At 54.2% G+C, this 17,949-nt stretch overlaps 1 protein-coding gene across 1 annotated transcript; it reads left to right on the top strand.

Moving 5' to 3' along the window:
• Positions 1-7,384: 7,384 nt before the first annotated feature.
• C5H1orf35 (chromosome 5 C1orf35 homolog) lies at positions 7,385-17,114 on the top strand. The gene is made up of 9 exons (XM_040431701.1): positions 7,385-7,441; positions 8,088-8,195; positions 8,311-8,461; positions 9,051-9,096; positions 11,926-11,999; positions 12,095-12,167; positions 14,100-14,179; positions 14,275-14,385; positions 16,661-17,114. Exons 2-9 carry the CDS (start codon positions 8,102-8,104, stop codon positions 16,905-16,907), a joined length of 876 nt encoding a protein of 291 aa, XP_040287635.1. The 5' UTR covers positions 7,385-7,441; positions 8,088-8,101; the 3' UTR covers positions 16,908-17,114.
• Positions 17,115-17,949: the final 835 nt, after the last annotated feature.

Here is a 17,949-nt window from a genome sequence, read left to right as displayed (position 1 = left end):
CCTTCTCAGGTATATACAGGTACACTGGGGTCTGTGCTGTGTTATCACCCCCTCCTCAGGTGTATACAGATATATACAGGTACACTGGGGGCTGTGCAGTGTTATCACCCCCTCCTCAGGTATATACAGGTACACTGGGGGCTGTGCAGTGTTATCACCCCCTCCTCAGGTATATACAGGTACACTGGGGGCTGTGCAGTGTTATCACCCCCTCCTCAGGTGTATACAGGTATATACAGGTACACTGGGGGCAGCGCAGTGTTATCACCCCCTTCTCAGGTATATACAGGTACACTGGGGGCTGTGCAGTGTTATCACCCCCTCCTCAGGTGTATACAGGTATATACAGGTACACTGGGGGCTGCGCAGTGTTATCACCCTCTCCTCAGGTGTATACAGGTATATACAGGTACACTGTGGGCTGTGCAGTGTTATCATCCCCTCCTCAGGTGTATACAGGTATATACAGGTACACTGGGCGCTGTGCAGTGTTATCACCCCCTCCTCAGGTGTATACAGGTATATACAGGTACACTGGGGGCTGTGCAGTGTTATCACCCCCTCCTCAGGTGTATACAGGTATATACAGGTACACTGGGGGCTGCACAGTGTTATCACCCCCTCCTCAGGTGTATACAGGTATATACAGGTACACTGTGGGCTGTGCAGTGTTATCACCCCCTCCTCAGGTGTATACAGGTACACTGGGGGCTGTGCAGTGTTATCACCCCCTCCTCAGGTGTATACAGGTATATACAGGTACACTGTGGGCTGTGCAGTGTTATCACCCCCTCCTCAGGTGTATACAGGTACACTGGGGGCTGTGCAGTGTTATCACACCCTCCTTAGGTGTATACAGGTATATACAGGTACACTGGGGGCTGTGCAGTGTTATCACCCCCTCCTCAGGTGTATACAGGTACACTGGGGGCTGTGCAGTGTTATCACCCCCTCCTCAGGTGTATACAGGTATATACAGGTACACAGGGGGCTGTGCAGTGTTATCACCCCCTCCTCAGGTGTATACAGGTATATACAGGTACACTGTGGGCTGTGCAGTGTTATCACCCCCTCCTCAGGTGTATACAGGTACACTGGGGGCTGTGCAGTGTTATCACACCCTCCTCAGGTGTATACAGGTATATACAGGTACACTGGGGGCTGTGCAGTGTTATCACCCCCTCCTCAGGTATATACAGGTACACTGTGGGCTGTGCAGTGTTATCACCCCCTCCTCAGGTGTATACAGGTATATACAGGTAAACTGGGGGCTGTGCAGTGTTATCACACCCTCCTCAGGTGTATACACGTATATACAGGTACACTGGGGGCTGTGCAGTGTTATCACCCCCTTCTCAGGTATATACAGGTACACTGGGGGCTGTGCAGTGTTATCACCCCATCCTCAGATATATACAGGTACACTGGGGGCTGTGCAGTGTTATCACCCCCTCCTCAGGTATATACAGGAATACACAGGTACACTGGGGGCTGTGCAGTGTTATCACCCCCTCCTCAGGTGTATACAGGTATATACAGGTACACTGGGGGCTGTGCAGTGTTATCACCCCCTCCTCAGGTATATACAGGTACACTGGGGGCTGTGCAGTGTTATCACCCCCTCCTCAGTTGTATACAGGTTTATACAGGTACACTGGGGGCTGAGCAGTGTTATCACCCCCTCCACAGGTGTATACAGGTATATACAGGTACACTGGGGGCTGTGCAGTGTTATCACCCCCTCCTTAGGTGTATACAGGTATATACAGGTACACTGGGGGCTGTGCAGTGTTATCACCCCCTCCTCAGGTGTATACAGGTATATACAGGTACACTGGGGGCTGTGCTGTGTTATCACCCCCTCCTCAGGTGTATACAGGTATATACAGGTACACTGGGGGCTGTGCTGTGTTATCACCCCCTCCTCAGGTGTATACAGGTATATACAGGTACACTGGGGGCTGTGCAGTGTTATCACCCCCTCCTCAGGTATATACAGGTACACTGGGGGCTGTGCAGTGTTATCACCCCCTCCTCAGGTGTATACAGGTATATACAGGTACACTGGGGGCTGTGCTGTGTTATCACCCCCTCCTCAGGTGTATACAGGTATATACAGGTACACTGTGGGCTGTGCAGTGTTATCACCCCCTCCTCAGGTATATACAGGTACACTGGGGGCTGTGCAGTGTTATCACCCCCTCCTCAGGTGTATACAGGTATATACAGGTACACTAGGGGCTGAGCAGTGTTATCACCCCCTCCTCAGGTGTATACAGGTATATACAGGTACACTGGGGGCTGTGCAGTGTTATCACCCCCTCCTCAGGTGTATACAGGTACACTGGGGGCTGTGCAGTGTTATCACCCCCTCCTCAGGTATATACAGGTACACTGGGGGCTGTGCAGTGTTATCACCCCCTCCTCAGGTGTATACAGGTATATACAGGTACACTGGGGGCTGTGCAGTGTTATCACCCCCTCCTCAGGTGTATACAGGTATATACAGGTACACTGGGGGCTGTGCTGTGTTATCACCCCCTCCTCAGGTGTATACAGGTATATACAGGTACACTGGGGGCTGTGCAGTGTTATCACCCCCTCCTCAGGTGTATACAGGTACACTGTGGGCTGTGCAGTGTTATCACCCCCTCCTCAGGTATATACAGGAATACACAGGTACACTGGGGGCTGTGCAGTGTTATCACCCCCTCCTCAGGTGTATACAGGTATATACAGGTACACTGGGGGCTGTGCAGTGTTATCACCCCCTCCTCAGGTGTATACAGGTATATACAGGTACACTGGGGGCTGTGCTGTGTTATCACCCCCTCCTCAGGTGTATACAGGTATATACAGGTACACTGGGGGCTGGGCAGTGTTATCACCCCCTCCTCAGGTGTATACAGGTATATACAGGTACACTGGGGGCTGTGCAGTGTTATCACCCCCTCCTCAGGTGTATACAGGTACACTGGGGGCTGTGCAGTGTTATCACCCCCTCCTCAGGTATATACAGGTATATACAGGTACACTGGGGGCTGTGCTGTGTTATCACCCCCTCCTCAGGTGTACACAGGTATATACAGGTACACTGGGGGCTGTGCTGTGTTATCACCCCCTCCTCAGGTGTACACAGGTATATACAGGTACACTGGGGGCTGTGCAGTGTTATCACCCCCTCCTCAGGTGTATACAGGTATATACAGGTACACTGGGGGCTGTGCAGTCTTATCACCCCCTCCTCAGGTATATACAGGTATATACAGGTACACTGGGGGCTGTGCTGTGTTATCACCCCCTCCTCAGGTGTACACAGGTATATACAGGTACACTGGGGGCTGTGCTGTGTTATCACCCCCTCCTCAGGTGTACACAGGTATATACAGGTACACTGGGTGCTGTGCAGTGTTATCAATCCCTCCTCAGGTGTATACAGGTATATACAGGTACACTGGGGGCTGTGCAGTGTTATCACCCCCTCCTCAGGTGTATACAGGTACACTGGGGGCTGTGCAGTGTTATCACCCCCTCCTCAGGTGTATACAGGTATATACAGGTACACTGGGGGCTGTGCAGTGTTATCACCCCCTCCTCAGGTGTATACAGGTATATACAGGTACACTGTGGGCTGTGCAGTGTTATCACCCCCTCCTCAGGTGTATACAGGTATATACAGGTACACTGGGGGCTGTGCAGTGTTATCACCCCCTCCTCAGGTGTATACAGGTATATACAGGTACACTGTGGGCTGTGCAGTGTTATCACCCCCTCCTCAGGTGTATACAGGTATATACAGGTACACTGGGGGCTGTGCAGTGTTATCACCCCCTCCTCAGGTGTATACAGGTATATACAGGTACACTGGGGGCTGTGCAGTGTTATCACCCACTCCTCAGGTGTACACAGGTGTATACAGGTACACTGGGGGCTGGGCAGTGTTATCACCCCCTCCTCAGGTATATACAGGTACACTGGGGGCTGTGCAGTGTTATCACCCCCTCCTCAGGTGTATACAGGTATATACAGGTACACTGGGGGCTGTGCAGTGTTATCACCCCCTCCTCAGGTGTATACAGGTATATACAGGTACACTGGGGGCTGAGCAGTGTTATCACCCCCTCCTCAGGTGTATACAGGTATATACAGGTACACTGGGGGCTGTGCAGTGTTATCACCCCCTCCTCAGGTGTATACAGGTACACTGGGGGCTGTGCAGTGTTATCACCCCCTCCTCAGGTATATACAGGTACACTGGGGGCTGTGCAGTGTTATCACCCCCTCCTCAGGTGTATACAGGTATATACAGGTACACTGGGGGCTGTGCTGTGTTATCACCCCCTCCTCAGGTGTATACAGGTATATACAGGTACACTGGGGGCTGTGCAGTGTTATCACCCCCTCCTCAGGTGTATACAGGTACACTGGGGGCTGTGCAGTGTTATCACCCCCTCCTCAGGTATATACAGGAATACACAGGTACATTGGGGGCTGTGCAGTGTTATCACCCCCTCCTCAGGTGTATACAGGTATATACAGGTACACTGGGGGCTGTGCAGTGTTATCACCCCCTCCTCAGGTGTATACAGGTACACTGGGGGCTGTGCAGTGTTATCACCCCCTCCTCAGGTATATACAGGTATATACAGGTACACTGGAGGCTGTGCTGTGTTATCACCCCCTCCTCAGGTGTACACAGGTATATACAGGTACACTGGGGGCTGTGCTGTGTTATCACCCCCTCCTCAGGTGTACACAGGTATATACAGGTACACTGGGGGCTGTGCAGTGTTATCACCCCCTCCTCAGGTGTATACAGGTATATACAGGTACACTGGGGGCTGTGCAGTGTTATCACCCCCTCCTCAGGTATATACAGGTATATACAGGTACACTGGGGGCTGTGCTGTGTTATCACCCCCTCCTCAGGTGTACACAGGTATATACAGGTACACTGGGGGCTGTGCTGTGTTATCACCCCCTCCTCAGGTGTACACAGGTATATACAGGTACACTGGGGGCTGTGCAGTGTTATCACCCCCTCCTCAGGTGTATACAGGTATATACAGGTACACTGGGGGCTGTGCAGTGTTATCACCCCCTCCTCAGGTGTATACAGGTATATACAGGTACACTGGGGGCTGTGCAGTGTTATCACCCCCTCCTCAGGTGTATACAGGTATATACAGGTACACTGGGGGCTGTGCAGTATTATCACCCCCTCCTCAGGTGTATACAGGTACACTGGGGGCTGTGCAGTGTTATCACCCCCTCCTCAGGTGTATACAGGTGTATACAGGTACACTGGGGGCTGTGCAGTGTTATCACCCCCTCCTCAGGTGTATACAGGTGTATACAGGTACACTGGGGGCTGTGCAGTGTTATCACCCCCTCCTCAGGTGTATACAGGTATATACAGGTACACTGGGGGCTGTGCAGTGTTATCACCCCCTCCTCAGGTGTATACAGGTATATACAGGTACACTGGGGGCTGTGCAGTATTATCACCCCCTCCTCAGGTGTATACAGGTATATACAGGTACACTGGGGGCTGTGCTGTGTTATCACCCCCACCTAAGGTGTATACAGGTACACTGGGGGCTGTGCAGTATTATCACCCCCTCCTCAGGTGTATACAGGTACACTGGGGGCTGTGCTGTGTTATCACCCCCTCCTCAGGTGTACACAGGTATATACAGGTACACTGGGGGCTGTGCAGTGTTATCACCCCCTCCTCAGGTGTACACAGGTATATACAGGTACACTGGGGGCTGTGCAGTGTTATCACCCACTCCTCAGGTGTACACAGGTGTATACAGGTACACTGGGGGCTGGGCAGTGTTATCACCCCCTCCTCAGGTATATACAGGTACACTGGGGGCTGTGCAGTGTTGTCACCCCCTCCTCAGGTGTATACAGGTATATACAGGTACACTGGGGGCTGTGCAGTGTTATCACCCCCTCCTCAGGTATATACAGGTATATACAGGTACACTGGGGGCTGTGCTGTGTTATCACCCCCTCCTCAGGTGTACACAGGTATATACAGGTACACTGGGGGCTGTGCTGTGTTATCACCCCCTCCTCAGGTGTACACAGGTATATACAGGTACACTGGGGGCTGTGCAGTGTTATCACCCCCTCCTCAGGTGTATACAGGTATATACAGGTACACTGGGGGCTGTGCAGTGTTATCACCCCCTCCTCAGGTGTATACAGGTATATACAGGTACACTGGGGGCTGTGCAGTATTATCACCCCCTCCTCAGGTGTATACAGGTACACTGGGGGCTGTGCAGTGTTATCACCCCCTCCTCAGGTGTATACAGGTGTATACAGGTACACTGGGGGCTGTGCAGTGTTATCACCCCCTCCTCAGGTGTATACAGGTACACTGGGGGCTGTGCAGTGTTATCACCCCCTCCTCAGGTGTATACAGGTATATACAGGTACACTGGGGGCTGTGCAGTGTTATCACCCCCTCCTCAGGTGTATACAGGTATATACAGGTACACTGGGGGCTGTGCAGTATTATCACCCCCTCCTCAGGTGTATACAGGTATATACAGGTACACTGGGGGCTGTGCAGTGTTATCACCCCCTCCTCAGGTATATACAGGTACACTGGGGGCTGTGCAGTGTTATCACCCCCTCCTCAGGTGTATACAGGTATATACAGGTACACTGGGGGCTGTGCAGTGTTATCACCCCCTCCTCAGGTGTATACAGGTATATACAGGTACACTGGGGGCTGTGCAGTGTTATCACCCCCTCCTCAGGTGTATACAGGTACACTGGGGGCTGTGCAGTGTTATCACCCCCTCCTCAGGTGTATACAGGTACACTGGGGGCTGTGCTGTGTTATCACCCCCTCCTCAGGTATATACAGGTACACTGGGGGCTGTGCAGTGTTATCACCCCCTCCTCAGGTGTATACAGGTATATACAGGTACACTGGGGGCTGTGCAGTGTTATCACCCCCTCCTCAGGTGTATACAGGTATATACAGGTACACTGGGGGCTGTGCAGTGTTATCACCCCCTCCTCAGGTGTATACAGGTACACTGGGGGCTGTGCAGTGTTATCACCCCCTCCTCAGGTATATACAGGTACACTGGGGGCTGTGCAGTGTTATCACTCCCTCCTCAGGTGTATACAGGTACACTGGGGGCTGTGCAGTATTATCACCCCCTCCTCAGGTATATACAGGTACACTGGGGGCTGTGCAGTGTTATCACCCCCTCCTCAGGTGTATACAGGTACACTGGGGGCTGGGCAGTGATTCGTTCAGTTGTTTTGTCAGTTTGTTTGCCCTTAATAAATATGGCGGGAAGCAGCAACAATGTACAACTCGTGACTGATTAGTTTGCCCCTCCCTTCTTCCTGACTTCCGCCGGAAGTGAATGCGCGCTGCTGTGTGGTTCTGACCCGGGAAATCTGAGTAAGTTAAGAAACAGGGGGTGACAGAGACTACGAGTGCGGCCGGGGCCGCCAAGACTGTGCGGATCCTCTGACGTCATAGCGGAGCTGGCAGGGGCCCTCGTGAAGAGCGAAACCATGTCAACCAATCAGATCGCTTCTCACATTCCTCCTTTGCCCGGCTCAGATGACAGCTGGATTCTGATTCGCTGTAGTAGTCATGTGACTCTTTCTAGCTGCTTCTGTTGTGTCTGAATCACATAAATGGCCGTCCACAGAGCTCCTGATTCCTGTTAGAGCAGAGCTGCAGTGTAAAGCACGGGGCATAACAGTAGCCCGAGCCTCAGAACAGATATTCTATCACTGCCATATAATGTGAATCATGATGCTTTGCTGCACTTCCCTCCTGACTGTCCACCTCAGGTCCATCCTTAACCCCTGGTGACCACCTACTCTGTATGTCCTCCTTGCTTTACACTGCATCTCTCCATGTACTGATCTCAGTCTGATCAAGCAGAGCTGCAGTGGAAAGCATGGTGGGCAGTCTGAGCATGTGATGAGGCTGAAGGAGGAGGATGTTTCTGAGTCGGAGTCACTGATTGCGGCCGTGCCCTGGTGGAGCAGCCCTTTAAGTGTTCGCATTCTATTGGACTTCCCGTCTCTTGCAGCATAACCTGCCGCCATGTTCGGCTCGTCCCGGGGAGGCGCCCGCGGGGGCCAGGACCAGTTCAACTGGGAAGATGTGAAGACGGATAAACAGCGGGAGAACTACCTCGGTAATGATGGGGGTTATAGTACAATCTCCTTACCATTGTTCTCTTCATGAATGGAATGCAGGCACTGCAGTGTGTACTGACACTCTGGGTTGTTATAATGCGCCTGTCTGTGCAGGGAACTCGCTGATGGCGCCAGTCGGTCGCTGGCAGAAGGGACGAGACCTGACGTGGTACGCCAAGGGGAAGACGTCCGCGGAGGCGCCGAGCAGAGAGCAGGAGCTGGCGGCAGTGAAGCAAGCGGAGGAGGAAGCCATGCTGGCCGCCCTGTGAGTCTGCTGTGGGTGGGGCTGTGATGGGGGGCGGGGCTAAGCCGCGAGAATATGGCGCCTTGTACAAGAGGTATAATGATCTGATGCTGGGCCCCTCATCCCTCTCCCCTCCCCTAGGGGCACTGGGCCCCCTTTATCCCTCTCCCTCCCCCCTGGCCCTGGGCCCACTCCTCCCTCCCCCCCGGGGCCCTGGGCCCACTCCTCCCCCCCCCCCCTCGGGCACTGGGCCCCCTCATCCCACTCCTCCCTCCCCCCCGGGGCCCTGGGCCCACTCCTCCCTCCCTTCCCCCCCCCCGGGCACTGGGCCCCCTCATCCCTCTCCCTCCCCCCTGGCGCTGGGCCCCCTCATCCCTCTCCATCCCCCCGGGGCCCTGGGCCCCCTCCTCCCTCCCCCCGGGCGCTGGGCCCCCTCATCCCTCTCTCTCCCCCCGGGGCCGCCTCATCCCTCTCCCTCCCCCCCGGGGCGCTGGGCCCCCTCATCCCTCTCCCTCCCCCCGGGGCGCTGGGCCCCCTCATCCCTCTCCCTCCCCCCGGGGCCCTGGGCCGCCTCATCCCTCCTGATTGTCGTCTCTCTCTTCTCTTTTAGAGGTTACAAGACGGTGAAGCGTCAGCCCAAGGGTCTCAGCAAGGAGGTGAGATCCCCAAATACTGCGACCGGTTCTCTGTGTGGTATCAGTGTCTGATCAGTGGGGGTCCGACACCCGGGACCCCCACTGATCAGCTGTATGGGAAGGCATCGGATGATCGCTCATTAGTTAAAAAGTCTCGGAAAACCCCTTTGATGCTGATGACGAGAACACGAATGTTTAAAAATATGAAATAACCCTAAACAATCCATGAAGCGCCCCCGCACGTGACCCCCCCCCCCCCCCCCCCCCCGCACGTGACCCCCCCGCTAACGGTGCCCCTGTACGTGTGCCGTCTGTGTTGTATACTGTCAGGTGCTCCTGTACGTGTGCCGTCTGTGTCGTATACTGTCAGGTGCCCCTGTACGTGTGCCGTCTGTGTTGTATACTGTCAGGTGCCCCTGTACGTGTGCCGTCTGTGTTGTATACTGTCAGGTGCCCCTGTACGTGTGCCGTCTGTGTCGTATACTGTCAGGTGCTCCTGTACGTGTGCCGTCTGTGTTGTATACTGTCAGGTGCCCCTGTACGTGTGTCGTCTGTGTTGTATACTGTCAGGTGCCCCTGTACGTGTGTCGTCTGTGTTGTATACTGTCAGGTGCCCCTGTACGTGTGTCGTCTGTGTCGTATACTGTCAGGTGCCCCTGTACGTTTGCCGTCTGTGTTGTATACTGTCAGGTGCTCCTGTACGTGTGTCGTCTGTGTTGTATACTGTCAGGTGCCCCTGTACGTGTGCCGTCTGTGTTGTATACTGTCAGGTGCCCCTGTACGTGTGCCGTCTGTGTTGTATACTGTCAGGTGCCCCTGTACGTGTGTCGTCTGTGTTGTATACTGTCAGGTGCCTCTGTACGTGTGCCGTCTGTGTTGTATACTGTCAGGTGCCCCTGTACGTGTGCCGTCTGTGTTGTATACTGTCAGGTGCCCCTGTACGTTTGCCGTCTGTGTTGTATACTGTCAGGTGCCCCTGTACGTTTGCCGTCTGTGTTGTATACTGTCAGGTGCCCCTGTACCTGTGTCGTCTGTGTCGTATACTGTCAGGTGCCCCTGTACGTGTGCCGTCTGTGTTGTATACTGTCAGGTGCCCCTGTACGTGTGCCGTCTGTGTCGTATACTGTCAGGTGCCCCTGTACGTGTGCCGTCTGTGTCGTATACTGTCAGGTGCTCCTGTACGTGTGCCGTCTGTGTTGTATACTGTCAGGTGCCCCTGTACGTGTGTCGTCTGTGTTGTATACTGTCAGGTGCCCCTGTACGTGTGTCGTCTGTGTTGTATACTGTCAGGTGCCCCTGTACGTGTGCCGTCTGTGTTGTATACTGTCAGGTGCTCCTGTACGTGTGCCGTCTGTGTCGTATACTGTCAGGTGCCCCTGTACGTGTGTCGTCTGTGTTGTATACTGTCAGGTGCCCCTGTACCTGTGTCGTCTGTGTTGTATACTGTCAGGTGCCCCTGTACGTGTGCCGTCTGTGTCGTATACTGTCAGGTGCCCCTGTACGTTTGCCGTCTGTGTCGTATACTGTCAGGTGCCCCTGTACGTGTGCCGTCTGTGTCGTATACTGTCAGGTGCCCCTGTACGTGTGCCGTCTGTGTTGTATACTGTCAGGTGCCCCTGTACGTGTGTCGTCTGTGTTGTATACTGTCAGGTGCCCCTGTACCTGTGTCGTCTGTGTTGTATACTGTCAGGTGCCCCTGTACGTGTGCCGTCTGTGTTGTATACTGTCAGGTGCCCCTGTACGTGTGCCGTCTGTGTTGTATACTGTCAGGTGCTCCTGTACGTGTGCCGTCTGTGTTGTATACTGTCAGGTGCTCCTGTACCTGTGTTGTATACTGTCAGGTGCTCCTGTACCTGTGTTGTATACTGTCAGGTGCCCCTGTACGTGTGTCGTCTGTGTTGTATACTGTCAGGTGCCCCTGTACGTGTGCCGTCTGTGTTGTATACTGTCAGGTGCCCCTGTACGTGTGTCGTCTGTGTTGTATACTGTCAGGTGCCCCTGTACGTGTGTCGTCTGTGTCGTATACTGTCAGGTGCCCCTGTACGTGTGCCGTCTGTGTTGTATACTGTCAGGTGCCCCTGTATGTGTGTCGTCTGTGTCGTATACTGTCAGGTGCCCCTGTACGTGTGTCGTCTGTGTTGTATACTGTCAGGTGCCCCTGTACGTGTGCCGTCTGTGTTGTATACTGTCAGGTGCCCCTGTACGTGTGCCGTCTGTGTTGTATACTGTCAGGTGCCCCTGTACGTGTGCCGTCTGTGTCATATACTGTCAGGTGCCCCTGTACGTGTGCCGTCTGTGTCGTATACTGTCAGGTGCCCCTGTACGTGTGCCGTCTGTGTCGTATACTGTCAGGTGCCCCTGTACGTGTGCCGTCTGTGTCGTATACTGTCAGGTGCCCCTGTACGTGTGCCGTCTGTGTCGTATACTGTCAGGTGCTCCTGTACGTGTGTCGTCTGTGTCGTATACTGTCAGGTGCCCCTGTACGTGTGCCGTCTGTGTTGTATACTGTCAGGTGCCCCTGTACGTGTGCCGTCTGTGTTGTATACTGTCAGGTGCCCCTGTACGTGTGCCGTCTGTGTTGTATACTGTCAGGTGCCCCTGTACGTGTGCCGTCTGTGTTGTATACTGTCAGGTGCCCCTGTACGTGTGCCGTCTGTGTTGTATACTGTCAGGTGCCCCTGTACGTGTGCCGTCTGTGTTGTATACTGTCAGGTGCCCCTGTACGTGTGCCGTCTGTGTTGTGGGTTTGTCACATGTTGGCCCCTGTAACTTTGATAGGTGGGGCCCCCTTTGTGTTCGGGCCCCTTTCTCTGCCGCCGCGCTGTGACTCGTTCCTTCCTGTCTTCCTAGGAGTTTGCGGAGGCTTGTAAGCGGGAAGGATCGGAGAGGGATGTGGACCGGGTGCTGGGCCTGGGGACCTCCAGGTAAGGTGTATTACAGGAGACGGGGCCCCGACCGAGTGTGGCCCCCGTCATCAGGTGGTCTGGATTGTCTCATTGCCTGTGGTTCTCGCCCGCAGTGTCTCTGCCGCCCGGGTGACGCTTTCCAAAGAAGACAAGGATGCAGCAAAGATGGGCTTCTCCATCTTCACTGTAAGGATAACCGCGCATGAGCGAGAACTGTGGCCACTGCGCCACCAATGGACTGATAGCACTGCGGGGGAGGGACTGTGGCCACTGCGCCACCAATGGACTGATAGCACTGCGGGGGAGGGACTGTGGCCACTGCGCCACCAATGGACTGATAGCACTGCGGGGGAGGGACTGTGGCCACTGCGCCACCAATGGACTGATAGCACTGCGGGGGAGGGACTGTGGCCACTGCGCCACCAATGGACTGATAGCAATGCGGGGGAGGGACTGTGGCCACTGCGCCACCAATGGACTGATAGCACTGCGGGGGAGGGACTGTGGCCACTGTGCCACCAATAAACATATATAACACATTAAGTGTGGGCGGCGGTATCACATACCCTGCACCCGCCCTCTATGACATGTGGTTGCGATCCCTGGCAATTAACCCCTCAGGGGGGGTCATAGAGGGCAGGTGCAGGGTATGTGATACCGCCGCCCACACTTAATGTGTTATATATGTTTATTGGTGGCGCAGTGTAACCCCCCAGTATTATAATCATTGGTGGCAGTGGCCACAGGGTCCCCTCCTCCTCATTAGTGGTGGCAGTTGTGATCGGAGCTCCAGCAGTGTAATCCTGGCCTCCGATCGGTCACCATGGCAGCCAGGACGCTACTGAAGCCGCCCACGGTCAGCCCCCTGCTGTGTGCACAGAGCCCCGGGCAGCAGAGAGAGTGCGATCTCTATCAGGGTGAATAGGACGAGGGATGAAAAGACCCCAGGGCCTGGCCCCAAAGGGGGGGAAATGGTTATTAAATAAAAAGCCCAAAAAACAAACAAACACCAAAACATTAAGTATAAATCGCCCCTTTCCCAATTTTACATATAAAATATATAAACAATAAAAAAAATTACAGATTTTTATATCGCCGCACCCAAAAAAGTACGAACTATTAAAATATTTTAAAATATCCCCTATGTGGTGAACACCATAAATGTCACGGATGATGTTGCAGAAAACTGGAAGTTGTAAATAAACATCCGACTGGCTTGATCCCAAACTAAGGAGCATATGGGTGAGCCCTATAAAACCCCTAGAGTTCTCCCTGACTGCTATGCCCATGCAAAGGTCTTTATGGTAGACGATTGCATGCCCTCGTACCTAGACTGTGTGACACCTGAAAACCCTATAATAGTGAGGGGACACGACCACCGCCTCCCTGCACTTAATACGGAGGGAGTCAGGGTCACCTAGAATCAAGGGTCACCTAGAATCAAGCCAGCAAGGAAACACAAATAAAGGAAAAGACTTATCTGAGGAATCAGCAGTTGCAGCCTCCAGCAGTGAACACAATTCAGGAAGTAGTATAAACCGCAAAGTGAGGCAGTATGGGAGGGAATATAAAGGGAGACAATCAGTGTAAATAGGTGACAGCTGGGAGAAGGAAAGGAGATGACAAAGTGAAACCAAAACAAAGAACATCATACAAGAGGTAGAGAAGAACGTCTAACAGACCTTCTCACAGAACTGGCGGTGACAATAACAGAAAGAAATAAAAACCACGCGGATCGCCTTTTTTTTAGTTACCTTGTCCCCCCAAAAAATAGGCTAGGCCTGTCCTATTATGGGCCGGAGGTTCCACAAAATGCGGAATGTACGCAGCTTTTTTGGGGTGTTTTATTTCTTTTCGCGTGGTATCGAGTATCACAATCATTTTTTATGGTATCGAATCAGAATTTTTGGTCCGGTGACAACCCCCGAGAGACGGAACCGCCCGGTTTCCACTGAACAGACCCGGACACAGTCTGTATCGCTCATGTTAGTCCTCGGTGTCCTGTCAGGAGGGGGCGCTATAACCCAGAGCAGTGTCAGGAACGCAGAGCACGTTATAATCATTGACAAATCAGACATGGCCCCTCCCCCACACTGACCTCTGACCTTCCTCTCACAGCACCAGAAAACCGGAGAGCGGCAGAACGTTCCCACGGAGAAGCCATTGGTAGAGAAGAGCGAGGAGGAGAAGACGTCAAGGTGAGGAGACCATGTGTGTGGGCATCATGTACGGAGGTGTGCGCTGGATGGCGGTGGACAGTCCCTTTAAGTGTCTGGATGTCGCTGTGTCACAGGTCGGAGGTCAGGAGGAAAGCGAAGAAGGAGAAGAAGAAGAAAAAAAAGAAAGAGAAGAAGAAAAAGCGACGGCGGGCGGACTCCTCATCAGATGATGCAGCAGAGGAGAGGTAAGTGCTCTCCCCTCACCTAAAGGGAAGAGAGGTATGTGCTCCCCCCACAGGAAGGAGAAGGGAGTACCCAGTTCCTCACACCTATAGGGAGTAGAGGTGACTGCCCCCCCTCCCACCACCTATAGGGAGTAGAGGTGACTGCCCCCCCTCCCACCACCTATAGGGAGTAGTGGTGAGTGCACCCCACCTATAGGGAGTAGAGGTGACTGCCCCCCCACCCACCACCTATAGGGAGTAGAGGTGACTGCCCCCCCACCCACCACCTATAGGGAGTAGAGGTGAGTGCACCCCACCTATAGGGAGTAGAGGTGACTGCCCCCCCTCCCACCACCTATAGGGAGTAGTGGTGAGTGCACCCCACCTATAGGGAGTAGAGGTGACTGCCCCCCCACCCACCACCTATAAGGAGTAGAGGTGACTGCCCCCCCACCCACCACCTATAGGGAGTAGAGGTGAGTGCGCCCCCCCACCCACCACCTATAGGGAGTAGAGGTGAGTGCGCCCCCCCACCCACCACCTATAGGGAGTAGAGGTGAGTGCGCCCCCCCCACCCACCACCTATAGGGAGTAGAGGTGAGTGCGCCCCCCCACCCACCACCTATAGGGAGTAGAGGTGAGTGCGCCCCCCCACCCACCACCTATAGGGAGTAGAGGTGAGTGCGCCCCCCCACCCCCCACCTATAGGGAGTAGAGGTGAGTGCGCCCCCCCACCCACCACCTATAGGGAGTAGAGGTGAGTGCGCCCCCCCCCCCCCACCCACCACCTATAGGGAGTAGAGGTGAGTGCGCCCCCCCCCCCCCACCCACCACCTATAGGGAGTAGAGGTGAGTGCGCCCCCCACCCACCACCTATAGGGAGTAGAGGTGAGTGCGCCCCCCCCCCCACCCACCACCTATAGGGAGTAGAGGTGAGTGCGCCCCCCCCCCCCACCCACCACATATAGGGAGTAGAGGTGAGTGCGCCCCCCCCCGCACCCACCACCTATAGGGAGTAGAGGTGAGTGCGCCCCCCCCCCCCCCCCACCCACCACCTATAGGGAGTAGAGGTGAGTGCGCCCCCCCCCACCCACCACCTATAGGGAGTAGAGGTGAGTGCGCCCCCCCCCCCCACCCACCACCCACAGGGAGTAGAGGTGAGTGCGCCCCCCCCACCCACAGGGAGTAGAGGTGAGTGCGCCCCCCCCACCCACCACCTATAGGGAGTAGAGGTGAGTGCGCCCCCCCCACCCACCACCTATAGGGAGTAGAGGTGAGTGCGTCCCCCCACCCACCACCTATAGGGAGTAGAGGTGACTGCGCCCCCCCCACACCTATAGGGAATAGTGGTGAGTGCTGCCCACAGCATCTCATCCCCCCCAGTGTCGTATAATACGTACAGTAGGTGAAAGAAGTGGGTGAAGCACCCCTGAATTACTCTAGAGCAATATTAACCCCTTATGCTGGTCCCCCTCCCCCCCAATATAAATTATAATATGGAAAATTCCATTAATCCTGATGGTGCAGAATCTGCTAAGGGCACTGTCACACTGGCGTTATTCTTCTCCAGCACTGAGTTCCGTCCTCGGGGCTCAATATCGGAAAAGAACGGATCAGTTTTATCCCGATGCATTCTGAATGGAGAGCGATCCGCTCAGGACGCATCAGGACGTCTTCAGTTCAGTCTTTTTGACTTTTCCGGACGGAGATAATAGCGCAGCGTGCTGCCGTTTTCTCTCCAGCCAAAATTCCTGAACACTCGCCGGATCCGGCATTATTTTCCATTGAAGTGTATTAGCGCCGGATCCAGTATTAAGTGTTCTGGCAAAACGGATCCGGCTGTCCCGTCTGCGCATGCGCACACCTTTAAAAATGCTAAAGAAATTAAGACCAGATCTGTTTTTCCAGATGACACCGGAGACGGATCCGGTATTTCAATGCGTTTGTCAGACAGATCCGGATCCGGCTGACAAATGCCATCCGTTTTGCGTCCGGATTGCAGGATCCTGGCGACGGAACTGCCTGCCGGAATCCTCTAGCCTTACCCAGCATGTGAGCCCCCCCATAATCGGGCACTGGATCCACTTCTGCGCTAGTATTTTAGGTTTTATCGTTGGCCCTTAGCATAACTGAACTCCAGCGCTGAAGGGGTTATGAAAGCTCCTGTGCGGTATATGGCGGTCCGTTATATGCCATCAGGCCGCCCTCGGCTGCGTCCTCTGTGTTGAGCTGCGCGCTCGGCTCTGCACTTTTCCCCTCTTTGTGCTGAGTTGTGTTTGTTCTTCTCTATTGTAAGGAGGAAGAGGACGGGCCCCTCCAAGCCTCATCCATCATTGTCTCGGCGCCCTGGAGCCGGCAGAGCTGACAGCCATTCATCAGACCGGAGCCGCTCGCCCGGGCCCCGCAGCACACATCGCCACCACAGCCATTCTTCCAGTGACAGCTCTCCTCCCCGGCTGGCACGGCCCCCCGCCAAGGCAAGAAGGGGGAGGTCGCCGTCTCCGCGTGGGGCCAAACAACGGCACGACACAGACTCAGATTGATGGGAGCGCGTGGTAGGGCGATCCACGGGGCGCCGCCTGTGTCACTCAGGGACAGCGCTGGCCATGTATGACTGATGGGCCGGGAACGGTCAGCAGGGGCCGCACCATCCATGGGGGCTCTGGTTTTATAGCATATTTTGATTTATTGGGGGAAATTCCATTGTAAATACTCAGCGTTTTATATTAATAAAGAAAACTTGCCCCCTCCCCCATTGTATGGGAGCCCCTCCCCCAAAGGTATGACCTGTGCCCCGCTGTTACAGCCTGGAGGCCTCTGCATTGTAGTCACTGGTGTCTTCACAGGTGTCAGGTCTGAGCAGTGGAATGTAGATGAGCAGGAAGTAGAGGAAAGATGGAAGGCGGCGCGACTGCACCCGGTGTGTGGTCTGTAGAGTCGCACCCTGTATGGGGTTCAGAATCTGCCCCACGTCTTCATCATTGACTTCTGGTTTGTCAGCCAGCCTCTAGCCATGCAGTCTACCATTATCACAGTGTATAACATCCAGCCTCTAGCCATGCAGTCTACCATTACCACAGTGTATAACATCCAGCCTCTAGCCATGCAGTCTACCATTACCACAGTGTATAACATCCAGTCTCTAGCCATGCAGTCTACCATTACCACAGTGTATAACATCCAGCCTCTAGCCGTGCAGTCTACCATTACCACAGTGTATAACATCCAGCCTCTAGCCGTGCAGTCTACCATTAACACAGTGTATAACATCCAGCCTCTAGCCGTGCAGTCTACCATTACCACAGTGTATAACATCCAGCCTCTAGCCGTGCAGTCTACCATTACCACAGTGTATAACATCCAGCCTCTAGTCATGCAGTCTACCATTACCACAGTGTATAACATCCAGCCTCTAGTCATGCAGTCTACCATTACCACAGTGTATAACATCCAGCCTCTAGTCATGCAGTCTACCATTACCACAGTGTATAACATCCAGCCTCTAGCCGTGCAGTCTACCATTAACACAGTGTATAACATCCAGCCTCTAGCCGTGCAGTCTACCATTACCACAGTGTATAACAT

The sequence above is a fragment of the Bufo bufo genome, chromosome 5 (genome assembly GCF_905171765.1).
Source record: "Bufo bufo chromosome 5, aBufBuf1.1, whole genome shotgun sequence".
Taxonomy (NCBI): domain Eukaryota; kingdom Metazoa; phylum Chordata; class Amphibia; order Anura; family Bufonidae; genus Bufo; species Bufo bufo.
This window is presented reverse-complemented; position numbering and strand designations above follow the sequence as displayed.